Raw genomic sequence first — 27,909 nt, forward strand, 5'->3', positions numbered from 1 at the left:
AACTCAAGCAGCTCAAGAACCTTTGGATATTTTTCAAGGACATTCTTGTGCCCTTCAAGATGAGTTCAATTAGGAAACGAGAGTAGACTGTAGATTCTTGGTAAAGTTCAGGATAGTAGATTGTAGATTCTTGGTAAAGTTCAGGATAGTAGATTGTAGAGTGCTAAACTTTACCAACTTTACATATCTACACTACTGTTCAAAAGTTTGGGGTCATCCAGACAATTCCATGTTTTCCATGAAAACTCCCACTTTTATCCATGGTCTAACATAACTGCACAAGGGTTTTCTAATCATCAATGAGCCTTTCAACACCATCAGCTAACACAATGTAGCATTAGAACACAGGAGTGATGGTTGCTGGAAATGTTCCTCTGTACCTCTATGGAGATATTCCATTAAAAATCAGCTGTTTCCAGCTACAATAGTCATTTACCACATTAACAATGTCTACACTGGATTTATCATTCATTTAATGTTATCTTCATTGAAAAACTGCTTTTCTTTCAACAATAAGGACATTTCTAAGTGATTTTAAACTTTTGAATGGTCGTGTATTTGGTGGAAGACGTAAATCTGTGAGTTTGGAAGTTTGTTTTCTTTTTAAAAGCAGTTTTCATCAACTTCTTATTCGGCCTTGAGAGGCTCAGTTGGTGTTTTGTGGCAGAAAAGTGTTGAGTTCTGAGCTGCTGGTGCTGACAAAGTGTTTTTATTTAATACTGTCATATTAAATCAGTCTATAGATTTTCCATCACCAGTAATATTCAGCTCAAACACTCAGAGAGGATCTGGAAGATCATGTGACAATCCTGATTCATTTGACCCCAGAAGGTAAAGGCGTCTTTTTTAGATCATGTGTTTTGTGCACGCTGCCCCCCTCCGTGCACGTCTACATGCCTCCCGTCACACGTTAACATGCTCCGACGGCAGCATGTGTGGCCTTCCTTCAGACTCTTCAGAGCTGCTTTTCTCCTCAGACTTCCCCAAGGAGAACCCGGGAACATGAATGGTTAATGAGCGGCTGCCATGGCAACCAGAGCTGGGATGTGTGTTCTCAAAGCAGAAGTGGAGAACAAACAGTCTAAGCTATCATCCAGTGCTGTGAACTGTTGACTCTTCCCATAAAGCTGTCTCCTTTAGAGGAACCTGGACCAGAACAATCAGCGCTCATTTACCGTTCATGTTCCTGGTGAAAAGACCTCGAGGTGTTTACCCAAAACATCTCCTGTCAACCAGCCGGAGGGCCGTGGTAAGCCATTAATCACAATTTTACTGCAAACTGTTGTGTACTGTTGTGTTTTTGTTTTTTCAGCGTTATTCTGATTATTTTTGGTCTCTCTGCTGGTTCCCTGAGACCTGGTTCTGGTATTTCTGACAGTTTTGTCGACACCAAACACAAAGACCCGAAGAATCCTGAAGTCTTAGAGAAGCAGAAGCTGCTTGTTTGAGGTCAGAGTTCAGCCAGAGGTTTACTGCTCTGTTGACTCTCAGCGTTTCTCCCAGCTGGTCCATCAGAGCACATTCTACTGTTGAAGGATCCATCATGGCTTTACTGACTTCCATCACGGAGCTGGTGGAGAACATGCTGGTATTTTAGTTGTAGTTGTGAGTTCTGATTGGTTCTCGCTGTTTCTGACCAATTTCTGTAGACGTAGAGGAGGTAGAAACATCTGAGAGGTTCTGCTGTCCTTTGGTTCCTATGGCAGCTCATCCAGAAGAGACTCTTTTCCATCATCATCAACATGAGACAATCAGATTTACTGTCTTTGTTCATTTTCATATCTTCTGTTTTGTTAGTTTTTCAGGTTTTGTTCAGTTTTGCTTCTCTGAGTTTTTCCAGAAGCTTCAGAAGGAGAATCATCTCCTGACTGCAGTTTGTTTCGGCTCCACAGATCTTTGGAGAACATTTCAGCTTGATCTGGTCTTCAGCTTCTGTTTTTCTTGGTTCCTCTCTAGTGAACTCAGAGGAACATTAAAGAGCTGAATGTTCTCCTCTGGTGGTTAATGGAGACCAAAAACAGCAGAAACAAGGGGAGTGAACGTCTCATATTAATCCTGTTTGCTCAGTTCTTCTCGTCATCTTCAGAGTTGATAATCTGTCAGCGTCTTTCCTTCAACTCGAAGAGTAAAAACTGGAATCTAAAGTTTGAGCTGCAGCAGAAATGAATAATTCATGAGATAATGAACCTCTAATCCTTCCTCTCCGTCGTATTTCCTTCTGCTGTCAGCTCTGTGGTTCACTACAACTGAAACTATCAGAAGGTTAACGAGTCTGAACAGCGTGAAGCATCATTTGAACATTTTTTCCTGTATTGCCTTCATTTCCAGGTTTTTATATCTGGAGATGAAACCTTTTTCTTTTCTACAGTGCTCTAACAGATTTATTCTGTTCTCAGTGCTGAGAAAGAAACAGAAAGAACTCATTCAAAAGTAGGAGAGGTATAAAAGTCAGCAGGTCAGAGACAAACTTCCCCCTGAAACTGTTGCTTTGATGCAATATTTCTGAACTGCTGTCGAGCATTTTAATATAATTTCTACTCTGGGTTCTGTTTCTGTGTTTCTAAGTGCAGTCTCTGAGTAATCTGACCTGCCTGGTTAAATACTGGAGGTTGAATTAAAACAAACACAGATAACACAAGTTCCTTCGCCCTGATAGCAGGAGGAGACGGATGAGAAGGTCTTGACATTGAGGAGAGGTCAAGAAGTCGGTTAAATGAAAGAAAGAAATGAGGAGAGGCTGTAGTTTCTGCTCTGATTGCTTCTACAAGAGTCCCAGCTGGGATTTCTTTGTTTTCTGTGTTTGCAGCTCTGAGGCCGTCTGAAAGGAATTCACTGCAACACGAGCAAAAGGAGCTCTAAAAACCTAGAAAACCCTCGAGAAGTTACGTTAGCACATGAATAAAAGTGGCAGCTTTCATGGAGAACATGGAATTATATGGATGACCCCAAACTTTACCTGGTCATGTACCTGAAGCCAAGATGGGAACAGAAGCTGATAGAAATGAACTGAGGTTAAAGTGATTCTAGCTCAGAACTGTGGAGGAACATGAAGAACAATAATTAATAAAATGAAATTTAAATCTCCTTTTTTTGGTTTGATTTTTTTCATTGATGTCTCTGTAATTGTGGAAACATTTTTAATCAACATAATATTTTAAATAATAATTATTATTCATGGAACGTTTCCTACAACGTTAGCAGAACCTGTGGGTGACGTTTTTCTCATTTTCTGTCTCATTTTTGTCGTTTCCATCATCCAACAGTGTTCCTAAAGAATGTGTAGAGCAAAGCTATGTCCTCTCTTCTATTTTTCATCTTTTCATCCCATTGCCAGCCTTGATTGAATGTCTCACTCTACCTCATATTATCAGGATCAGACTCAGTCTTTGGACTGTTTTCTTCTAATGAGCACCAACAGAACTTTGTCACGGAGGAAAAATTCTGATGTTTTGAGAAATATTTTAGGAACAAAGAGGCTCCAGAAAGAACTTCTTTCAGAAACTTTATTCAGTTTCTGTATAAAAGTCCATCCAGCATTCTGTTGTGTGACTGAACGAGTGAAATGTGTTGTTGTGGTGAAGTTTTTGCTCGTTGTCACCGACTCGCTTCCCTTTTCTCCTGCAGAGACGCTTCCCTATTTGTCGTCTACTGAAGTCTGCAGCTCCTAAAAGTAAAAAGCCACAGGCATGTTGTGAACAACACGCCACGAACAGCTCAACCCGAGACACACGCTCATGTTGGGAACAGATCTACATGATTATGAGCTGCTGGTGTGACGGTATTTATGCTGAAGACTCGATCTCACAGTGAAGAACTGAACTCAACAAAACCGACAAATGACCAATGTACACAACGTTAAAGCATTTGGGGTCACTTAGAAATGTTGTTATTGAAAGAATCGCAGCTTTTTTCAATGAAGATAACATTAAATGAATCAGAAACTCAAGCAGCTCAAGAATTTTGGATGTTTTTCTTGTGCCCTTCAAGATGAGTTTAATTAGAAAACGCTAGTAGACTGTAGATTCTTGGTAAAGTTGAGGGCTGCAAAACACTAGAAAGAGTGTTTTGCAGCCCTCAACTTTACCCAGAATCTACAGTCTACATATCTACACTGATGTTCAAAAGTTTGGGGTCATCCAGACAAAAACTCCCACTTTTATCCATGTGCTAACAGAACTGCACAAAGGTTTTCTAATCATCAATGAGCCTTTCAACACCATTAGCTAACACAATGTAGCATTAGAACACAGGAGTGATGGTTGCTGGAAATGTTCCTCTGTACCCCTATGGAGATATTCCATTAAAAATCAGCTGTTTCCAGCTACAATAGTCATTTACCACATTAAAGATATCTAGACTGGATTTATCATTCATTTAATGTGATCTTCATGAATAAAAACTGTTTTTCTTTCTAAAATAAGGACATTTCTAAGTGATTCTAAACTTTTAAACGGTGGTGCAAATGACACTGAACACATAATTCAGCTTTCAGCATGAAGAGCAACTGAGCAAGACCACAAGAAGTCAGAAAGAAAGCAGAAAAGTGGTCATTTTCCACAAAAACAACCAAAAAATTGCATCCAAAACAAACCTGTCTTTAAAGCAAAGCGTCTGTTAAATCTGACGATTCATAGGTTTTACTGCACATCTGAAGACATTACATGATTCTGGAATATATTTAATATGAACACCTACTTTAATGATAAAACAGCTCAATAAATTATTGGAGTTGTCCAGGAACAATAAATTTTCTGAAGAGTTGAAGGACACAAAATTATTTTAATAATTATCTCATATTTGACTAAACGTTCTGTCGTTGAGTCAGAAGAGTTTATCTGACATGAAGGAGGTAAAAGTAGAAAACAGTGTTTCTGTCTGTGGGTGGAGTTCAAATGTTATTCCAGAACATTCATCATCATCTTCAGTTCATCATCACACAGCTTTGAACTCTGAACAGAAACTTCAGGATGGAATAAATCCAAACACTAAATCACAGTGAGATCTAAAGAACATCCAAAAGATCCACGAAGGATCGGAGAAGCAGAAATAAAGTTCAAACAGCTGAAAGTTCCTACAAATCATGGACGTAAAAACCATGAAGATGATGGAACAGATTTGGGAGGAAGTGATGTCATCACAGAACAGGAAGGAGATGCAAAGAATGTATGAGAGAACTGATGTTCCACAACCAACATAGACGTGTTACTGTTCACATGTTAACGTGTTTGCAGGTGACTGAACATGAATGTTCAGTCACCTGCAAACACGTTAACGTGGAAAATAACATGTGTTTGTTCTGTAAAATTATCAAGGAAACAGATGAGGATCATCAACAACGTTAGACAATGGAAAGAAAGTCTCTAAAATTTGTCAACTGAGGAGGAGAACACTAAAGAGATTGTAGGTAAATTATACAACGCCGTCGTACGAATGGAGGAAGATTCAACTGATTCTGTCAGAAAACGCTGGGAGGAGGAGATGAAGGTGGAAATGCCTCCACTAATAACTGACATGGAGGACGTCTGCTGAACGTCATTTTAACACTAAAGCAGAAATCCAGAATGACTAAGACTCATCTGGAGGGATTGATGCCAGCAGACCGGTAAAAGAGACGTTTTGATCCAAAAATCTTCTGTGCTGCATCCAAAGAAGCCAAATGCTGGTTTCAGAGAGACTTCCAACTATGGACCTTAATAAGAACTCAACCAAAACGCTCCATCAGGACTTCTACTCTTCGTCTACAAGAGATGAAGGGAAGGAACTTTGGTAGAAATGGGATGCTACCTGTTGGATAATAAGAGGCTCAGAGCCGTGTTTTAACTTCCGTTCATCTCATATCTGACCTCCCTGTGTTTCTGTTGGAACTATTTCTGTTCTCCTTATAAAACTTTGGTAATAAGAAGTTTAAAATAATAAAAACCCATCTCTAACCCGAACACAGAGCTGCTTCTTCACCTCTTTATTCCAGATGCTGCTGAGTAACGTTCATTAATGAAGATGACAGAGTTAAATAAATAATGAGTGGCTTTAGTGAGAAAATCTCTATAATGATGACACCATCAGAAACAGGACTAGTTCTGGTAAATCTCCAGATTTAACAGTGGCTGAAGTCCACATTTTACAAAAATCTAATGAAAAAACTAAATTAGTGACAAAAAACTCAGTGATATATAAAACTCCAACTGTTTTACATATGAACTCATTATTCTTCCATCTTAATCAAACAGAACGTATTTGTTTTCATTCCTAGAATTCTCTGGTGTCCAGGTCAGTCTGCTGGAGATGCTGGTCCTCCTCATCATCGTCACTCAGCAGCTGAAGGACCAGCATCAACACCTTCTACACACCTGGATCCTTCAGCTTTACAGAAATGTGCAAATATAAAACATAAAAACTGAGGGATGAGTTATTCTTTTAAAGACAAATTATTGGGCGTATTAAGAACTATAAAAACTGATGGTGAACATAAAAGAAAAGCTAAAGAGTTTTTAAAAAATTACTTAGAAGCTGCAGATGAACATTTCAGTAAATAATAGAAAATGCAGACATTTAAAGATTCTGTAAATTTAACAGTGAATAAATTAAAGTAAACTGAATAAATTCAACTAAATAAATTAAACTGAGTGTCTTCCAGTGAGCTAGGGTCGGGGTTAATATCTCGGGTCCAGTCAGGCTTCAGGTCTCCATCCTGGATCATCACTCTGAGAATAATTCAACCATTTCTTGCCTAAACTCTGAAGTTCAGTGTTTCTGCTGAACTTCCTGTTCAATATAAACTGATCTAGCCGAGAGTTTCCAGGTGAGTGTTGACTAAATGAGGCCAGGTGAGAACAGGTAAATGCTGGGGGAGAACAGGTCCTGCAGGTAGGATGGATGCAGCTGGAATGCGTCCTGAGGAGAGCAGCTCTCTGCGGTCACCTCCCCGCCTCTCCTCGCTCCTCCCTCCTCAGCTCCTCTCCTCTCCCCATAAAGAGCTTTTTGTCCGGGACTCTGCCTGACGTGGAGCTGCTGCACCTCCACGGAGTAGAGGAACGTCGGTCGGAACCAGTTCTTTTTTCACAGTCTGGAGTTAAACTTGTGTTCTGGATAAAGACTCGGAGCAGCTGCAGTCCTCCGGAGTTCAGGGTGAGTTTCTACTTCGATTCATAAAACAGGAGAAGTCAGGATTTACAGATTCTGAGGTCCGACTGGAGGACCGAGAGACGCGTAAAGACGCAGCAGCTCCGGTGGAACATCAGGGTTCTACTAGAACACCAGCAGAACCTGAATGTTCAGCAGCCAGGGGTGTGTTTGTGAGTCCGGTGTGTTGTTTTAATGTTCCTTTAATGTTCCACAACAACAACTAAAAGTCGTTAAACCGGAGAGTTTCCTCCGGGATGCTCCGTTCTTCCCGGTTCCCTAAAGCCTCCACTAAAACTCGAAACGATCACGCGTTAAACGGCAGCGTGTGCGCGGAGCGGCAGGAGCCGACGGGGCGGTGGAGGAGCCGGGGTGAGGCGGTGGAGGGAAGGTGGAGGGGTTGGGGTGAGGCGGTGGAGGAGCCGGGGTGAGGCGGTGGAGGAGCCGGGGTGAGGCGGTGGAGGGGCGGTGGAGGAGCCGGGGTGAGGCGGGGATGAGGCGGCTGCTTCGGACCGCAGGACGCCGCGCAGCGCAGAGCAGAGCCGGGCGTCTGGACCGCAGAGGACAGCTGTTAGTGGAACCACAGCAGGGAGGACCAGAACCCACAGTTCTCCAGAGAGAAAAGAACAGTGTCACCAGGTCTAAATTCTCTTTAAATGCTGGATATCTGCTGCTGCTGGTGGTTATTAACAGGCAGAATGAGTCCAAACCGTTCACTGGCTTTCAGCATAAAGATAGAAAATAAACTATGAACCCAAACCTGAAGAACTCAGAACCAAACCTCGGCTCAGTTCTAAACTCAGAATTTATTATCAAAGCTGCAGCTGAAGGTTAACGTCTTTACTGCCCGATTTTACTTTGATTTAAACATTGAACAGTTTGAAGTTATTTTACTGCAGAGACGGAATCAGACTTCGGGTTCCTCCAGGTTCCTTCAGGTTCCTCCAGGTTCCTTCAGCTTTGTGCAGCAGAACAACCATGAGGTCAAATTCCTGACAGATTAAAATCTCTGACTGAACTCCAGTGAAGTGAGTCGACTCAACTTGTTCAGACCAGAGTAGATATAGGAGCTGATAACATCTGAGCTGATCACCACTCCAACACCACCACCAGCTGATCACAGCCTTACAGAGGAATCTGAGTCAGATCTGAGGGTTTTATGGACACAATCAGCTGATAAATCTCATGAACTGCCGTCGTCTTCCCTCCAGATCAGCATCTTTTACTAACAGACACAACAAACTGATCTTCTCTGGAGCCAAACCAGAACCACAAACGGCTCCAACAACCAGCCCTCATGGTGCTGCTGGTTCTTCAGAGGGTCTTCGTCTAATAGAGGAGCTGCTGGATGGACAGCAGGTGATGAAGGTGATGTGTTGGTAGGACGATTATCAGGATGAGCAGAACAGGAACACTAAGAAAAACCTGAAGTCTGCAGCTCAGTGAAGTCACTGCTGAAGGTTGAAGGAGGTCTGAGGAGATGAAGGATTAGAAGTTTTACTGCATCTCTTCACCTCCCTGTGAGGTTAGATGTTCAGTCGAAATATTCAGAGCTGCAGTCACTGAATGTTGAAACTTTTGGTTGGGTTAGCAACGTTGGCTCAGTCTCACTTCTGTTATTATTTTACAAAACCAAGGCTGGCGTTTCATTATCTGTGCCAAAGAGCTGGAGAGGGAAAGAGCACTGATGTCCAAATCTGCAGTTTGGAGACACGACTAGAAGACCTGATGGACGTCTAACCAGCTGTAGTTTGACTCATTCAGACCCTCAGAGATGCTGTCAGAGCGTCGCAGCTCCATCCAAGGATTAGAGGGTTAAAAGTCAGGTGGTGAGGAGGCCAGCGGAGGGAGGAGGTCCAGGAGGAGGAGGTCAGAGGGAGCAGCAGCTCACACAGCGGGCAGGAAGAGGGAGTCGACAGGGCAGAAAGCTGGAAGGAGTGTGTTCATGTGAAGTAGAGGTTTCATCACAATTAGCAAGGAGGAGGACCAGAAACCCTCTGATCCTGGAGGTTCCTCAGGTGTTCTTCAGTGGGGGGTTCTCCGGCTGACAGCTAGGAGAGTCTGAAATAAACCCTGGGCTTCAGAGGCCTCAGACCTCAGCGCCAAGACCGTACGCCTGCCAAGCTAAATTGAAGAAGAGCTTGCCACTGCAGCCAAATGATGTGTTCAGAAGAACCACTTCAAACCCTGCATAAATATACACACATGAAGCCCTGCGAGGCTCCGCTGAGTCAACCCCCAAATAACTGCTGTCCTCCCCGTCCGTCCAGAGACTCTCAGTCTGATCTCAGGTCAGCCTGGAGCTCCACTCCACACATTAAACCCTTCTTTAATCCTCTCACTTCGGATGGAAAATGTGCAAAGAGCCAAAAATCCCACAAATTCCTGAAGCGACGGCAGCGAAGTGGAGAAGGAGATGAGGAGGAGGAGGATGCTCATCCCAGAAAGAAACCACAAATTGCTGCATTTCAGTGGAGCTGCAGAAAAAGAGAAACGGCTCTTAATGTGAGGCTGTAATTACTGCTGGCCAACACTGTAATTAGGAAATGAGGCTTGAACCGGAGCAGAGAGGACAGCAGACACAAACACAACGGCAGCAGAGACACAAACCAGGAGGGAAACACCGAGTTGGTCATTAATAACCGAAGAACACGACAGACACCATCCCTGAACATCTGAGACCTTCTTCATAGAAAGCAGTGACGCTAACACACCTTCATCCAGCCACGTAGCGAGCAGCTTTTTCTATATCCGTCCCAGCTGATAGCAGGCTTACCTGCTGCTGTTAGAGCAACACACAGACACAAATCTGTTCACGTATGTGCACTAAAGCTTACATATGAACATGTGAAGGAAACAACATGTCAGCCTGAACCTCAGCCACTCAACAACAGATCACAGCTCGTCACTAAAACCAAACCCGACAGAAAACCAAGAGCATCTTCAGCAGGTTTAGCTTGGATGGTTTCCAGCTGCTGACAGGACTCAGAACACTACTGTTCTAAAGTCTGGGGTCTCAGACAGTTTCAGGTTTTACATGAACTGGTCAGCCCCAGGTTTGGTGAAAATATCTCAACAACAGGATGAATTATCACTGAATGCTACTTAGAGATGAATCCTGCTGATTCTGGTGACCTCCTACATGTTTATAGGACAGTTTGGCTTCAACTGAAACACCTCCAGAACCTTTGGAAGTTTTCCTTGTGCCTTTCAAGATGAGTTTGATTAGGAAACACTTGAAGACTGTAGATTCTTGGTAAAGTTCAGCACAGTAGACTGTAGATTCTTGGTAAAGTTCAGGATAGTAGACTGTAGATTCTTGGTAAAGTTCAGGAGAGTAGACTCTAGATTCTTGGTAAAGTTCAGGATAGTAGACTCTGGATTCTTGGTAAAGTTCAGGATAGTAGACTCTAGATTCTTGGTAAAGTTCAGGATAGTAGACTCTAGATTCTTGGTAAAGTTCAGGATAGTAGACTCTAGATTCTTAGTAAAGTTCAGGATAGTAGACTGTAGATTCTCGGTAAAGTTCAGGATAGTAGACTGTAGATTCTTGGTAAAGTTCAGGATAGTAGACTCTAGATTCTCGGTAAAGTTCAGGATAGTAAACTGTAGATTCTTGGTAAAGTTCAGGATAGTAGACTCTAGATTCATGGTAAAGTTCAGGATAGTAGACTGTAGATTCTTGGTAAAGTTCAGGATAGTAGACTCTAGATTCTTAGTAAAGTTCAGGATAGTAGACTCTAGATTCTTGGTAAAGTTCAGGATAGTAGACTCTAGATTCTTGGTAAAGTTCAGGATAGTAGACTCTAGATTCTTGGTAAAGTTCAGGATAGTAGACTCTGGATTCTTGGTAAAGTTCAGGATAGTAAACTGTAGATTCTTGGTAAAGTTCAGGATAGTAGACTCTAGATTCTTGGTAAAGTTCAGGATAGTAGACTCTAGATTCTTGGTAAAGTTCAGGATAGTAGACTGTACAATGAACTTTACCAAGAATCTACAGTCTACACATCTACACTACCGTTCTGAAGTTTGGGGTCACCCAGACAAAAACTCCCACTTTTCTCCATGTGCTAACATAACTGCACAAGGGTTTTCTAATCATCAATGAGCCTTTCAACACTATTAGCTAACACAATGTAGCATTAGAACACAGGAGTGATGGTTGCTGGAAATGTTCCTCTGTACCTCTATGGAGATATTCCATTAAAAATCAGCTGTTTCCAGCTACAATAGTCATTTACCACATTGACAATGTCTACACTGGATTTATCATTCATTTAATGTTATCTTCATTGAAAAACTGCTTTTCTTTCAACAATAAGGACATTTCTAAGTGATTTGAAACGGTAGTGTGAATTTGACTGTATGTCGGACTAAGGAGCGTTTCCACATTATTCTAACATTAATGCCAGAGGACGATGAAACCACATGAGGGAGGAGAAGAAGGAGGTTCATCATGTTGAACACAGAGGAAGACAGAAAACTATAGTGGACAGAACGACTAAAACATATTAGAGCTCTGAAAAAAGGAAATGAGGGAAGGAAGAAACAGCTGATCCAGAGACAGAATAAATATCAAAGTAAAGCAATAACAGCGGACAGGGAACATTAGAGGTTCCAGGAGGTCAGAAGATACTGAAGTCTGCTAGAGCTGATTAAAGACCAACATCTCAGACAGCCTGTCTTTTAGCTGACCTGCATCTATTCTGAGTGTTGATCCACTTAGGAAGCTAAATATTTAGAGAGCGGAGAAGGAGAACCAGGGTGGACACCAGAGAACAGAAGATCCACTCATGATGGTTGCTAACATCTGGATCCACCTGTACAGGCTGGATCAAACAGAAAAACACACACAAAAAAAAAACTGACAGGCAAATAAACAGAAAGAGAAAAGGCCTGAGCTGCCAAACGGAGTTATTTCAGACACTCTGAACCCTTAGAGCCGCTCAGTGGAGGCTTCAGGTGTGACATCACCAGGTACAGGTTCTGGTTTCATCGATGGTGTGACTCAGAGCTCAGGAATATGAAGTATTTCAGCCCCGCTCAGGGTTCAGCATGAACAGATCTCTATGACTGTGTCTCATCTGATGATCTGGAACAATTTTATGACCACACACTAAACCCATTAGACAAGAATGAAAAAGGCTGAAGAAATGCAGGAGCTATTTTCAGAAAAACATCCCAGTAATGAAGCATCTCTGGAGCGTTCTGTTTGGGTTCTCCTAAAACCCGGAACCACACGCAGAAATCACACATGATCTTATTAAAGCTGGATTTACAGAACACATGGATCATAAAACCAATCATTAGAGACACAGAGAGAAACATAAAGCTTTAACCTCCACGCCTGAATTTATTTAGAATTAGATAAAAAAAAATTTATTATGAGCGTTTTTGCTTTCCAGCTGAAGCAAAACTAAATGGAGATTGTTCATTTATCTGTAGCACATAGAATAGATAAAATAATAATAATAACAGATATATAATAATGCCGGTCCCACTCTGTCTGGTCCTACCAGAAACCAGAGCTGTAAAGGTTCCTGGGTATGTATTAATTCTGAACAAACCGGCTGCCGTCTGAATGAAAGCTTCATTTGTGTTGTTTCTGTTCTGTGTGAACACGGCTCTCCTTTTATTTGCTTTGAGTCTGGATTTAGGGGTTTTGTGTCTTCTTTAGTGTTTTTTTTGTTTTTAGTCATTTTATGTCTCGTTTTTGTTGTGACGTTTTGATTGTCTTATGTCTTTGGGACAGTTCTGTCTGCTTCTGACATGAAGCTATGATACATCCCATGATATTGAAGCGTGACAATCAGCGTTAAAGATTTAATGAACTGAAAAATACTCGATAAAAACAGATGTTCTATTGGGGGATACCTTAAAGCTGCTCTGAATTAAACTGAGCTCAGTTTAGGTTCAGTAGGAAATGTGTTCCGCTAATAATAATAATAATAATAATAATGATAAATAATAACAATAATAATAATAATGATAATAATAATCCATCTGGCACCTTGGATGCCTCGTTCCTGGGGGTGAAACTGATTGAATGGCTCTAAATGCTGCTGTTCTGACTGATCTCAGAGCAGTCGGTCTGCATCCTCCTGTCTCTCAGCTGGAAGTCGCCATTAACGGCAGAAACTCTTCCTGTCTGCTGATGCTGGCTCCTGATAGGTGGATGAATGTTTGTCTAACAGGTTGTTGTGTTTTTTCCAACAGGAGAAGAAAAGCTGAAGGAGCTAAGTGGAGCTGGAAAAGAGGAGGAAGCATCTTCAGGTGAGAGAAGCTTTAAAGGACTGAACTGAGGTCAGCTCCAACTCAAACAGCCTGTTCACCCTTTAGAGCAGGAAAACAGACCAGACAGATGTTTATTCTGTCAGGCTGCATTATCATCTGAACATCTGTATCCACAAACCCTTCTGCTGGCCGTCATCAGAAACACTTTCAGTCTGAACCTCTAGAGAAGACCAGCAGCAGAACAGGAGCAGCTCTGAGCTCACGGTGTTGAACAGTGGAGCTGTGGAGGCTCCAGACAGGCAGGAGAAGTTCAGTTTATCAGGAGAAGTTCAGTTTATCAGGAGAAGTTCAGTTTAAGGTGGAGGTCTGGGGTTATGGAGATGGAGCAGAGCTGGGCAGGTTCTGGTTTGGTTCTTAGTTCTTCATTCAAATGTTAAAGGTCAGCTGGTGTTCTACTTTTATTCCACCTGAAGCTTCATAGAGTTCATTCAAACCATAGTGGAGGAGGCCACATGTTCCATAAATACTACAGACACCCTCCTGGTTCTACTGCAGGCTGGAGGAACGTCTGCAGGTCGAATGTTTAAAAGCTCCAAACGAACCCAGACATGTTAAAGCTGCTAGCAGGTTCAGCTACATTCACGAATATATAATATTTAATATATATTAATATTGTGTTTGTCCTTTAACCCTGCAGAGCCCAGAGTAGCTACGATTCATGTCTGATCGGTGGTAGATGTGAAACCAGATCAGATCCTTCATTCTGTCTGCAGATAAATCTGGCAGTCAGAAGAACATTTCTCACATTCACCAGGTCTCAGAGCTTTCTGATGCAGTGATGGGTTAGAGGACCAGGATCAGGTCTGGACCACATGGCTGCTCTGAGCTGCTGGGTTTAAAGACCTGAACCAGGACCAGGTCTGGACCACATGGCTGCTCTCTGATCAGCTCCCAGCTCCTCCTCAGGGGAACAGAGCAGCGGTGTGCAGCTCTTCTGCTGTTGGTTTCAGCCGTGCACATATTCCTGGGGTTGAGGAATGTGTGCACGGCGTGTGCACGGTGCGTGCGCTGAACTGCTGCAAATTATTTGCTATGAGATGACGCTTTAATGTCAACAGACACGACTCCTCCGGCTTCACAGAACTCTGACTTCCTGTTTCTGCTCCTCCAGTTCATACGTGTGCTCATACATGTATGAAGGAAAGTGCACGTGCACACGAGCAGCCCACAATCCAAACCAAATGTCTGAGATGTCTGTGTTTGTCGTTACTGCATCGGGCTGAAACACAACATTAACACAACCTTCCTGCCTTTCTTACCGACCAGGTCAGCAGATGAACCACCAGTCTGAGGTCTGGACTCATTCACTGCTTTGACTTATTTCTATTATTTCTACATTATAGATTAATTCTGAATATTAACACTTTTTAGTTCACAGCATAGTTCCAGATGTGTTCTTTTATAGTTCTGATGTCTTCATTATTCATCCGTAATGGATAAATAAATAAAACCAGTGACTGGAGGTGTATTCCACTATAGTGGGTTCATAACGTTCATGTTTCTGCTGAAAACAACCTGAGAGGAACCCAGGCTGCTCTGTGGTGTTTAATGTGCTGAGAGGAACCACACAGGTGAAGCTTTGTTCTCCTGTCAGCTCAGGAATCTGCTCCACTAAAGACTGATGTGTTGATGAGGACAGACAGACTGACGTAGAACATTTAGATCAGCGCTACGAGAACAGATAGACGGATGTAGAACATTTAGATCAGCGCTACGAGAACAGAGCTGCAGGTCAATCAGAACGTCTGAATCTGACAGTAGCTCAAACATCCTGTCCTGTGAAGGATCAGACTGGATGATAAACCAACAGAATCTGGTTTATTTAGAGTCCAAGCAGCAGTTCTGTGTTTTATAAAGCTGACTGCAGCTTCAGGCCTTTGGTTCCATACAGGATGAATCAGATTATGATCAGATTATTCTGCTGGATGATTGAACAGTCAGAGGATGATCCTGAAGGTTGTTTACTCCTCTGATCCGTCACCTGCTGTGTTTGACGTGGCTCCAGGTGAGGCACACCTGCTGCAGGTTAATTATGAAGTTACCCTGAAGTCTTAATAGAGAGCTGCTGACGGAGGCCTCTGCAGCCAGAGATGACGGAGCTTACCTGTTTAATCAGATGTTGGCTCAGGTAGAAGAATGTGATGAAGGTCCAGGACTGATGTTGGCTCAGCATCCCGTCAGGGTCAGGGTTAGTCAGTAGAACCAAATACTCCGTCTGGTTCATTAAACCTGTTTATGAAATGATCTGTTTATCTGTCAGGATGTGTTGTTGGTCTGAATAATGAACAGGCTTCAGTCCTGGTTACTGGAGGAGAGGCTGGTCAGCGCTGGGGGGACAGCCCTACGTCCTCTTCTAGTGCTGGGGGGGACAGCCCTACGTCCTCCTCTAGTGCTGGGGGGGAACAGTCCTCCTCTAGTGCTGGGGACAGCCCTACGTCCTCCTCTAGTGCTGGGAGGGTAACAGCCCTATGCCCTCCTCCAGTGCTAGGGGGGTTAACAGTCCTACGTCCTCCTCTAGTGCTGGGGGGTAACAGTCCTACATCCTCCTCTAGTGCTGGGGGGGACAGCCCTACGTCCTCCTTTAGTGCTGGGGGGGAACAGTCCTCCTCTAGTGCTGGGGGGACAGCCCTACGTCCTCCTCTAGTGCTGGGGGGGACAGCCCTACGTCCTCCTCTAGTGCTGGGGGGGAACAGTCCTCCTCTAGTGCTGGGGGGACAGCCCTACGTCCTCCTCTAGGGCTGGGGGGGACAGCCCTACATCCTCCTCTAGTGCTGGGGGGGACAGCCCTACATCCTCCTCCAGTGCTGGGGGGTAACAGTCCTACGTCCTCCTCCAGTGCTAGGGGTAAAAGTCCTCCTCCAGTGCTGGGGGGTAACAGCGGTACATCCTCCTCCAGTGCTGGGGGGTAACAGTCCTAAGCCCTCCTCCAGTGCTGGGGGGTAACAGTCCTATGTCCTCCTCCAGTGCTGGGGGGGTAACAGTCCTACGCCCTCCTCCAGTGCTAGGGGTAAAAGTCCTCCTCCAGTGCTGGGGGGTAACAGCCGTACATCCTCCTCCAGTGCTGGGGGGTAACAGTCCTATGTCCTCCTCCAGTGCTGGGGGGTAACAGTCCTACGCCCTCCTCCAGTGCTGGGGGGTAACAGTCCTCCTCCAGTGCTGGGGGGTTAACAGTCGTACGTCCTCCTCCAGCGCTGGCATAGAACCAGCACAGGCAGCAGTTTCACAATAAATTCCTTAGTGACACTTTAATCAGCGCTCTGATCAGTGTTTATCTGGTGTGTGGCACACGTCTGGATGTTTCTTAAAGGAAAAACACTGCAGGGCAGAATAACGAGAAAAATCACAAACGGTAACTGAGAGGAAGGAGGAGGCTGGACGCTGGAAGAACAGGAAGAGATGAACTTATTTACTGAATGTGACGAAGAGCTGGACAGGATTCAATCTGTCATTCACTCAACACCACCTACAGATCAACAGCCAACTGTTCTGAGTAAACAGCAGCAATAAATCAGATATGTACATCAGTCTATAAGGAAATCAGCTGTTTCCTGTATCAGCATGTCCAGGTTTCTTCTAGTTTCCTTCATCCACCTACAGACCCCACAGAGGAGACCAGTCTGAGTTCTTCTGGTTTTATTCACATGACTGAGGGTTCATATTCCAGTGAACTACAGACTAACAGCTCTCCAGTAAACTAGCTGCTGTTTACCTGCAGCTCTGCCTTCAGTTTCTGTTTAGCCTGGAGCTAACGTGAAGCTAATGGACGTAGCGGCAGGTGGAGGACACGCCTCCATCAGATTCCAGTCATTCTCCTGTCAGCTACAAAAACAAACCTGAGAGCACAAACAGAGTTGAGGCGAGGAGCAGGGGGAGGCAGAATGAAAGGATGAAGGGTTTTACAGACATCTGTCAGAGTTACGCTCCAGCATTTATGCTATCAGCTGATGTGTAGAAACAGTGAGACTCAGTGAGACGTTATCTGTCCAGCAGGACGGTCCTGGGGTCCATCTCCTGATTCAAACACATTCAGTCTGAACTCTGCTGGTGCAGCAGGATGGAGGTAAAAACATGCCAGAGAAGGGTCCATAAGTAGAGTGGTAATAATTCTTAGTGTAAAAAAATGCACATGTAACACCTTTAGTAAAAAGCTTCTGTTTCTTTTGGCATACCATCATTCCTGCAATAGATTCATTTAGTTAACAGCTCAAACAAATACTTGGTATATCTGGAAACAACTGTGTGTGATTTAATTGTTTTTTTTTTTCACACTTGTGTTGCCTTTTGTAGTATTGGGATCAGATTTTGACACCTGTGCTCCTTAAACTATCCTATTGGGTCATTACTGGTTTTGACAGTGGAGCTGGTATAATTTTCACCTTGTGAGTCTATCCATCTTCGGTGTTATGACATGTGGTCCTGGAGACTGGAGATGTTTTCAGGTGTTAAATCGTCATATTGCTGCTGACTGGATCATTGTCATCAGTCTGATGGGTTCTTGTGTTGATGAAAGCTAGAAATGAAAGGTTTCCACTGAGATCAGGAACATTGAGGCGTTGTGTGTTTGCTATCAGGCAGATAAAGATCGTGCTGCCTGATGACAGACCAGCATTGTTGGAGCGTGCTCAGAACTGCAGGCTGACTCACTAAACTGGTCCATCCAGACACTTAGAACCACAAACACACAGAACAAACACCGTCCTGTTCCCCGAGGCCAGATCCTCACCACGAGGCAGAGAGTTCCCTCCAGCCGTCTGAGACCAGATCTGTGGACCACTCTGGGTCCAGGTCCAGAATCAGGTTCTGATTCGAGCGGGAGGTGGACCACCATGGACAGGATGTGACGGAACCAGACCTGGACAGAACCCAGCTCTGCAGGAGGTCGTCTTTACAGGTTCCTGGTGATGTAGAACCTCTGGACGCAACAGACTGACACTTCTATAAAGCTGTGGTTCTATAACGGAGTGGTTCAATAACGCTGTGGTTCTATAACGGAGTGGTTCTATAATGGGTGTGGTTCTATGACGCTGTGGTTCTATAACGGAGTGGTTCTATAAAGGTGTGGTTCTATAAAGCTGTGGCTCTATCACGCTGTGGTTCTATAATGGTGTGGTTCTATAACGGAGTGGTTCTATAAAGCTGTGGTTCTATAACAGAGTGGTTCTATAATAGAGTGGTTCTATAAAGGTGTAGTTCTATAAAGCTGTGGTTCTATAATGCTGTGGTTCTATAACGGTGTGGCTCTATAACAGTGTGGTTCTATAACGGAATGGTTCTATAAAGGTGTGGTTCTATAACAGAGTGGTTCTATAACAGAGTGGTTCTATAACGCTGTGGTTCTATAACGGTGTGGTTCTATAACGGTGTGGTTCTATAAAGGTGTGGTTCTATAAAGCTGTGGTTCTATAATGGTGTGGTTCTATAATGCTGTGGTTCTATAACGGTGTGGTTCTATAAAGCTGTGTTTCTATAACGGTGTGGTTCTATAACGGAGGGGTTCTGTAACGGAGTGGTTCTATAATGCTGTGGTTCTATAACAGAGTGGTTCTATAACAGAGAGATTCTATAATGGTGTGGTTCTATAACGGTGTGGTTCTATAACGGTGTGGTTCTATAACGGATTTGCTGCTGTGTCTGACTGAGAAGCTCCATCACATCCTCCAGCAGTGAAACAGAAGGACATGTAGACCATTTCCTTCTGGACCTCATTGAGCTCCAGGGCTCAGAGGAGACAGAACCAGACTGCAGAGACCTGGTTCTAGTCTGGTTCCTCCGTCTGTTCCTGTCTGGCCTCCTGCAGCCGTCTGAAGGAGGTCTGGTTTCCTCAGACACGCTCCAGAGGTTTCGGGTTTCATGTTGCCCTGGAGCAGCAGAGAAAGCACCTGTTCAGGTGTTCCTGGGTGTAAGTGGAGCTGGGTGTGGACTGGCGTGTTGTCTGGACCAGAACACTGAGCAGAAGATAATCCTGGCCTGACCTCTGACCTCCGGGAGGCTCTGATGCTGTCTGACCTGACTGCTCCTCTGTCTTTCTATTTTGTGTTTTGGTTCTTTTTGTGCTCATCAGAAACACAATCTGCTGGTCTGATTCCTCCTGTAGTGCCATTTTACTGTTCCCGGTCCAAACTATGGATCTAAAGAGTTAAAAAGCTTCTGTTCACCAAAAACAGCCTCTTTACAGCTAAAACAGAAACTCCATGAAGCAGAGCTGAACCTGCCGGCGGGATGTTGATTAAAACTCTGACATGGATCAGTAGATGAGCTGTAGGCTGGTTCTATGGTTCTATAACAGCTGTAGTATGGTTCTATAACAGGTGTAGGATGGTTCTATGGTTCTATAACAGGTGTAGGATGGTTCTACAACAGATGTAGGATGGTTCTATGGTTCTACAACAGATGCAGGATGGTTCTATGGTTCTGTAACAGCTGTAGGATGGTTCTATAACAGTTGTAGGATGGTTCTATGGTTCTATAACAGATGTAGGATGGTTCTATGGTTCTACAACAGATATGGGATGGTTCTATGGTTCTATAACAGATGCAAGATGGTTCTATGGTTCTGTAACAGCTGTAGAATGGTTCTATGGTTCTATAACAGCTGTAGGATAGTTTTATGGTTCTATAACAGCTGTAGGATGGTTCTATGTTCTATAACAGCTGTAGGATGGTTCTATGGTTCTATAACAGCTGTAGGATAGTTTTATGGTTCTATAACAGCTGTAGGATGGTTCTATGTTCTATAACAGCTGTAGGATGGTTCTATGGTTCTATAACAGCTGTAGGATAGTTTTATGGTTCTATAACAGCTGTAGGATGGTTCTATGTTCTATAACAGATGTAGGATGGTTCGATGTTCTATAACAGGTGTAGGATGGTTCGATGGTTCTATAACAGCTGTAGGATGGTTCTATAACAGCTGTAGGATGGTTCTATGGTTTTATAACAGGTGTAGGATGGTTCAATAACAGATGTAGAATGGTTCTATGGTTCTATAACAGATGTAGGATGGTTCTATAACAGCTGTAGGATGGTTCTATAACAGATGTAGGATGGTTCTATGGTTCTATAACAGATGTAGGATGGTTCTATGGTTCTATAACAGATGTAGGATGGTTCTATAACAGCTGTAGGATGGTTCTATGGTTCTATAACTGATGTAGAATGGTTCTATGGTTCTATAACAGCTGTAGTATGGTTCTATAACAGATGTAGGATGGTTCTATGGTTCTATAACAGATGTAGGATGGTTCTATAACAGCTGTAGGATGGTTCTATAACAAATGTAGGATGGTTCTATGGTTCTATAACAGATGTAGGATGGTTCTATGGTTCTATAACAGTTGTAGGATGGTTCTATAACAGCTGTAGGATGGTTCTATGGTTCTATAACAGCTGTAGGATGGTTCTATGGTTCTATGGACACGTTCATCAGTTCCTCGGCTGTTTCGAAACAGAACACAGCTTCAGCTTCCTGTTAGTCTCTAAATCAGTGAGAAGGACGATCTCACATCTTCCATTCGGCTGCTGCTGATCTCAGGAACGTCTCGGGTTCTCTGGGGAGAGGAAAGGAAATTAGAATTCTAGAAGGGAGGAGGCATTCCTCTCTTTCTCCTGTCCTCCACCTCAGCAGGGTTCTACTGACCTGCATCCAAACAGAAAGAATCCAACCTGCTGCCTTTATCTGGAGGTTTCCACCAGTTCGGACCAGACTCAGATAAATATTCTACTGAGGAGCAGAACCACCTCCACGGGTTTCTAAGGAGAACATTCTGAGTTTTATCTGCACGGCATTCTCCTGGCTGCCTCCATGTAGTTCTGTGTTCTGCACCCTGATATCCCGAAGCTTCTCTTCACCTCCAGGATTCTGTCTGCAGACGGAATGATTCTGTTTTTCAAACATAGTTCTTCTCCTCAACAAACACACCAGAGCAGCATGAAGTGCACGTTTCCAGCATCCGGACAAAGCCCTGAGATGGTGTCCATACGCTCCAGCTGTTGTTGATTCCTTCTATCTCCTTCATCTCCTGTTTATCTTCACTAATCCTTCTGTTTTTCCATCTTCTACACGTTCTCAGCAGCTTCACTTTCCTCTCCTCCTTCCATCCTCGGTATTTCTCTGTCGTCTGTTTAAAGCGCTTCTACTCATCCAGAGTACGTTTGACTGCTTTATTCACAACTACAATGCAAACTTTTACTCCAAACTGTGGTTAATAAAACCTTCTTACTTCGGAGACGTGACCCTGAATCTTTTGCTCCTCCTAATTGCTCCAGAGTCTTTCCTGAGGCTGTGCTGGTAAATGATGGGATAACTGCAACCCTTCACCTCTGCTGCCCGTTCAGCTGCAAACCGACGCCATCAGATGTTATCATTACGTTCTGGGTGAGCTTTTCCATAAACAGTTGCAGGACTAAGTGGATGTGACCTTTCTGCTTGGCTGGTGGAGCTGGGCAGGTGACAGCTAGTTAGCTGCTTTGTTTCTTGGAGATGTGAGTCGGGTCATTTCAGCGACAGAACAACAGGTCTGCCCTCTCTGAAGGAGCTGGCAGCAGGAGTTGGAGCGAATGCCATGATTGCTCTTACTTTATACACTGGAGAAGGAAAATAAGAGATCAGGGACGCTTTCCAAGGAGGCTGAAATTTCAAGGAGGAGCGGAAAGAAAAGTATGATGAAAGAGAAGGAAAATAAATGCCATAGCTGTGATGAGATGATACGGCCTTCATGTCCGGTCCAAGCTCTGCCTTTAGAGGCTTTCTGGAGCAGAAATGTTTTATTAAACATTTTTTTAAAAAAGAAAGAGAAGCTGCTGTAGTTATTTTAGTTTATTCTGCTCCGATGCCACTGTGACACAGTCTGTAGTTCTTATTTATTCACCGACAGGGACAGAAAAATCTGGTTTGAGAAGCGGCATCGAAACTCAGCTTCATAAGTCGATGAAAGACAACAACTATGATTTATGAGTGTTTCCTTTAGCAGCTGTAAACAGAAAGGAAGCCGTCAGTATCTAGCCCCAGGGCTCCACACACCTTCCAACACTGAAATACTGTCCTCTAAAATAAATCACAAAAATGAATTTAAAAAAACAAACATGTATGATCCTTGATCACGTCTCCCACCAACTGTCCATAGATCACACAGAACATATTTACCTTTTATATGAATATAGGTTAGTTTAGAAAAAAGTTACAAGACAGAAAAAGTCCTCAAGAAAATTAAACACTCAAAGCAGTTTCTTCTCTTTTCTGTCTCTGGTAAAATGATCCACAACCTTAGATCAGAACAGACTGAAGTCACATATTTAGCTTCTTCAGGTTTCTGTTCAGACATTAAAAACTCTCAAGCATTCATGTGCTTCCTAAAAACAGAGAGGCAGAAATGTTCCGTCTGGAGCTGTGAACGCTGTCCTGGCCTCTAATCATTAAACTAAACCGTCGTATTAAACTCAGGTAATGTGGGACATCAGGGGAAGATTGAGCTTGTTTGAGAACATCAGCCTCTGGTTAAAGATTAGGCACAAAGAAGAGTTTTTCTGCGTTTCTGAACAGTAAAAAAACAGGACAAAAGCTGGTCAACAGATAGAAATGTTGCCTGAAGGCCGGCTCCCAGATAGCGGAGGATGATAAACTCCTACACAGACTCTTCATCTGCTGCTAGTTTCTTCTTTATCTGCCCTCATTCCACCTCCTCTCCTTTCCATCACTCCTTTCCTCCTTTCAGTCCTTTCAGTCTCCAACAGGGTGTCTGTTTAAACCCAGTATTCCTATTTAAGGACCATCACTCTGTATATTTCATCCTTCTTATGGTATTAGAGACACTTGTTTGACTCGTATTGATGGCCGTCAGTAAAACAACATAAAGCGTGTTATTAATGTTACATCTATGGTACATGAGGGAAGCAGTTCAGACTATTAGTGAAGAACTTCTCGGTCCAGAAGTTACCAGATAAATCCTCCACAGATGCAGGGTTATGTGCAGTACGATGTACAGAGAGGAGTTAAATGAAACTGGACACTGGTTAGGAGAATGTACAGTCGATCTGAGCTTCCAGGTGACCTGATGCAGACTGAGGGTTTTCCAGGTGGTGGATCAACGTCAGCAGTTACCTATGACCAGAAAACCACCTCAGAGTCTGCAGATAAATACTAAGTGTGGGTTAATTGGAGAAGGAATCATTTCCAAACAGCTCTGTATTTAGACATCATCGGAGGGAGAATTTAGCTTCATTTAGTCACAGAACTGTGGCAGGACGGCACTATGTCAGCTTCCCCCCAGTATGGCAGAAATCTACAGCTCTCTGGTTGGACAGAACTTGTGACTAAAGAGTGGCTTTGATCAGCAGCTCTGCTCAGTTAAACCTCTGATAGTAATCTCACTCAGTGAATGAATGAGTGACCTCAGCTGGTCCAGGAGTCAGTCTGTGACGATTATTTTACATGTTATGTAACAAAACTCTTATATGGTGGTGCATCAGTTTTACGCTTCTAAACTTTTGAACTGAGATCTTCGTTGCCTCCTAGAGCCAGTCATGTAACGTATACTACTGCTGTTTCTCATTTACTGTGTGTTTCTGTGCTCATTATGCAGATGATTAAGACTTTATCTGTTCTCTTGTTTTAGGCTGAGCATGGAGAGAGAAAGAGTCAGCACCATGAAGATCTTCCTCACTCCGGTGATGCCCTTCCTGCTCTTCCTCATCCTCCCTGATGGCATCTTCTCCAGCAGCTGCCCCAAAGATTGCTCCTGTTCCACTCCAGAATCCATCCTGTGTTTCCAGAGACGATCCTCCAGCATTCCCAGAGGCGTGGACCCATCCACCAAAAGCATCTACCTCTTTGCCAACGGGATTGAAGGCTTAAGAGCTGAGGACTTTGATGGTCTAGAGAACTTGGAAATGCTGGACCTCAGTCAAAACAAACTGACCCGCCTTCCTGACAGGGTATTTGAACCTTTAACTTCTTTGAGAAACCTGGACTTGTCATCCAACCAGATCACCCACATTTCAGAGGAATGTTTCCACGGTATGACGCTGCTCGAGCGCCTTTACCTGTACAGTAATCACATCAAGACCATCCACCCAGCGGCCTTTAATGGCCTGGAGCACCTGCTGGAGCTCAAACTGCAGGGTAACCAGCTGACATACCTGCCGGCTCTCTCAATGCCCCGACTGCTGCTGCTGGACCTTCGCTTTAATGTCTTACCCAACTTGGGTCCTTCAGACATCCAGACGCCAAACTTAGAGGCACTCAAACTGGGTGGAGTGGGGCTAACCAGCCTAAACAAGGAGCTCATAGGCAGTCTGAAGAATCTCCATGAACTGGATATTTCAGGAAACCAACTCGAGTCCTTCCCCTCGGTGCTAAAGGAGACCCCAGGGCTGCTTCACCTCAGCCTGGCTGGGAACCCAATGGGTCCTCTTAAGGTTCAGGACCTACAGAACCTCAGGGAGCTGTATGAGTTGGACATTAGCAGCCTCAGTCTGCAAGGCCTCCCTGAAGAGTTGTCCCAGCTCTTCCCCAACCTCAGAAAGCTCACAGCAGCAGAAAACCCCTTCAACTGCCTCTGCAACTTAGCGTGGTTCCCGAGATGGCTCAGGGCTCAGAGCATCACCTTGGAGAGAACTGAGGAGACCCGCTGCCATTTCCCACCCATCAATTCTGGAAAGGTGTTAGAAAGACTGGAGCACAGGGACTTTGGTTGTCCCACCACGACGACAGTCACCACCAGCACTGTGAGAACTACCACCACCCCATCTGCTACTGTCACCGCCTTCCCCACTACCACCAGAGCTGATCCTGCCCCCAGGCCCAGCGACAACCCGACCGACCAGGAGGGAAACCTGCCCCTACCCCCCGTCCCTGCCTCCCCTAGCAGCAGCAGCATGGACCAAGGTGAGGAGCAGCACTTCTGTCCCTCTCACACCTGTCTGAATGGGGGTACCTGCCGATTGGACCAGCACGGTCAGGTGGAGTGTACCTGCCCACATGGTACCGTTGGCATGTATTGTGAAGTCCAGAACCACCCCCCGCCTTCACCACCTGACACTGAGCCCCCCATGGCAACGGTCACTAACGATGCACTGGACATCAGCTCACATCAAGCAACTGCAACCTCCATCCTGCTGGACCTCCACCGCTACATTGAAATGAGGCCTTACATCCGTGGAATCCGTTTAACCTACCGCAACCTCTCCGGACCGGACCGCAGGCCGATCCAGCTCAGCCTCCCTGCATCCTTCCCAGAGTACAGACTCAGAGGCCTGAATCCCAACTCCACCTACACTGTGTGTGCCAGTCCGTTAGGAGCTCCCAGCGGCGTAGACAGTGTCTGCACTGAGGCCCATACGGCCCCTGAGACCACCAGGGGCCCTGACGCACAGTTTGAGGACCCAAAGCTAACCACCATGCTGGTGCCTGCAATCGCTATCTTGCTTCTTGTGGTCCTGATAGCAGTAGTGGTGGGGGTGGTATGCTATCTCCGCAGAAAGAGGGCCAAGGGCCACCTGGACCTGGAGTGTGAGCCCTCCCAGCTAGAGCTGGACGGGGTTAAAGCTGGACTGGACAACGGGGCACTTCCTCAAAAACAGCCCCAACTCATGATCCCTGAACCTGCTGTTCAAAACAGCAATCTGGAATATGAGGTGTTGCTCCTACAAGACCACTGCACATCAAATAACAACACGTCCTCGCACAAGCCTTCCTACTTCTGATAGTAGCTTTGATTACTCAGATCTAAAGGAGGAGATTTAAGGTGAAAAGAGCAGAAACTGCTGTTTGTGAAAGTGGAGGACACATCATCAGCTGACCAGCTGGATGTAGCTGAGCGTCCTTTGGTTGTCTAAGCAGACATTAAACAAGTTCAGAAACATTTGTTTGGACTTAAACATTAAAAGTGCTTCAGCTCCATGGACATGCTGCGTACTGCTTCAGAACATTCAGCTGTGATGCTGGGACTGATGCTGTGTTGTGATTGGCTGTGGGTTTCAGAGACGTGATGCCTTCACTGCCCTTCCAACAGCCCGACTGAACATGCTGCCTTCCCAGGACCCCAAAGGGATCAGTGCTTGCTGTGAATGACCTTTCAGACACCAAATGAAGTTGTGCAGAGAAAACACATGATGCTTGTGATGCTTTATTTGGCACAAAAACTTTGTATTTTTTTATGTCTGTTTCTAGATGTTATTTTTTATTGTGGAACTTAGTGACTGTTAACAGCCTCAGCTGCCTCCACCTCCTGTGACTAACAGACAAAACAGCAGATTAAAATCTTTGAAGATTAAAACTCGTTTGGTACCAGTAAAGTCAATCAAAGGGCTTTGTCCCCAGAATGTCAGACAGACTAAGTAGTTGTGAGTCTGGACACAGTCGAGACTAAATCCTCCACCTTCACCGCTCTGCCATCAGAAAGAGGGAGAATAATCAGGATTACTGGAAGGTACAGACTGACTGAACTCCTCTGTTTCAGGGTTTCACCCATTTTAGAGCTTATCGTAGCTCCAGTAGACCAGCGCACAGGAGACTTTATTTATTTATTCCCTGTAATGGAAACTGTGTTTTCCCAACCACCGGTCACATTCAGCACACGACTGCTGACAGCTAGGAAAGCAAACAGTGGGTGTGTATTGTGTTTCCCTTGAGTAAAAATAGTCTGCTTGATGCAACGCTATGCACGATTTCTGCTGGCAAGGAGGGCCGAGTTCTGCTGGACTATCAGCAGATCTGAGAACATGAAGCTAGAGTAGCATTCTGAGAGTGTGTGTGTGTGTGTGTGTGTGTCTGTGTGTGTGTGTGTGTGTGTGTGTGTGTCTGTGTGATAATGCCGGTACATGTCCTGTCTTGTGCAGAGACCTGCAGACATCAGGTTATCTGTTTCTATGAGCCCTCATGCCTCAGAGTACTTTAAGCCCCAACAACTGATCCTGGAGGTAAACCCACCAAAGACACATCTGTGAACATCTGTAAAGTTACCTGCAGTATTTCCATCCCACGCTGATAAAATGCCTTCAAAATCCACCATCAAGTAATGCAACTGGAATATTTGTCTGTAAAATACATTGAAGATAACCAAACGTGTTTTCGATGTGACTGTTAATTTTTCCCTGTTAATTTTGGGAAACTGCTTGTTGTCATTTGTTGTTTTTTTATTCTGTGAGCTTATTTGTACAAGTGGAAAAAGTGATATTATCATTAAATGAATATCCGAAAGTAAAATGGTTCCAGTTGTCTTTAGGTTTGCTTCACTCAGCAGAGATCACAGGAAGTGAAACAGTAAAAACAGGATAAATAACTGAAGCTATCTGCAAACTCTCCAGGAAAAGAGGTGCTGCTCTGAGAGGAACACGATCTGCTTGTTTCATTTAAACACGTCACAGAATATTACTGGTGCTTAACGTCTTTAAACTGTAACCTGGAGATAGAGCGGCCCTCCACACGCTGCTGGAAGTATTTAATCTGGTCCAGCAGTTCTATTTTTCATTTCAGTAAATGAATGTCAGGAGTGCAAAAAA

At 44.2% G+C, this 27,909-nt stretch overlaps 2 protein-coding genes across 5 annotated transcripts in view; one reads left to right on the top strand and one right to left on the bottom strand.

Moving 5' to 3' along the window:
* The window catches only part of LOC111586678 (mitochondrial import inner membrane translocase subunit TIM16-like), a 118,114-nt gene that overhangs the window by 27,492 nt on the left and 62,713 nt on the right, over positions 1-27,909 (bottom strand). The window lies entirely within an intron of this gene.
* On the top strand, positions 6,973-27,613 carry vasnb (vasorin b). Of its 3 annotated transcripts, none has more exons than XM_055005333.1 (3): positions 6,973-7,125; positions 13,336-13,422; positions 24,024-27,613. In XM_055005333.1, exon 3 carries the CDS (start codon positions 24,031-24,033, stop codon positions 26,110-26,112), a length of 2,082 nt encoding a protein of 693 aa, XP_054861308.1. In that variant the 5' UTR covers positions 6,973-7,125; positions 13,336-13,422; positions 24,024-24,030; the 3' UTR covers positions 26,113-27,613. The 3 variants fall into 3 exon arrangements, with proteins under 3 accessions (XP_054861308.1, XP_054861307.1, XP_023152222.2); XM_055005332.1 differs by having other exon boundaries at positions 13,336-13,392; XM_023296454.3 differs by lacking the exons at positions 6,973-7,125; positions 13,336-13,422 and adding an exon at positions 21,437-21,787.

This window comes from Amphiprion ocellaris, chromosome 19, assembly GCF_022539595.1.
Source record: "Amphiprion ocellaris isolate individual 3 ecotype Okinawa chromosome 19, ASM2253959v1, whole genome shotgun sequence".
Lineage (NCBI taxonomy): Eukaryota > Metazoa > Chordata > Actinopteri > Pomacentridae > Amphiprion > Amphiprion ocellaris.

What these genes read in the sequence shown, in the direction of transcription:
- vasnb (XM_023296454.3), top strand. Translation starts at nt 21,768, where the DNA reads ATGTTATCATTACGTTCTGG. An exon ending in ATGTTATCATTACGTTCTGG is followed by an intron (nt 21,788 to 24,023) that starts GTGAGCTTTTCC and finishes CTCTTGTTTTAG; the next exon opens with GCTGAGCATGGAGAGAGAAA.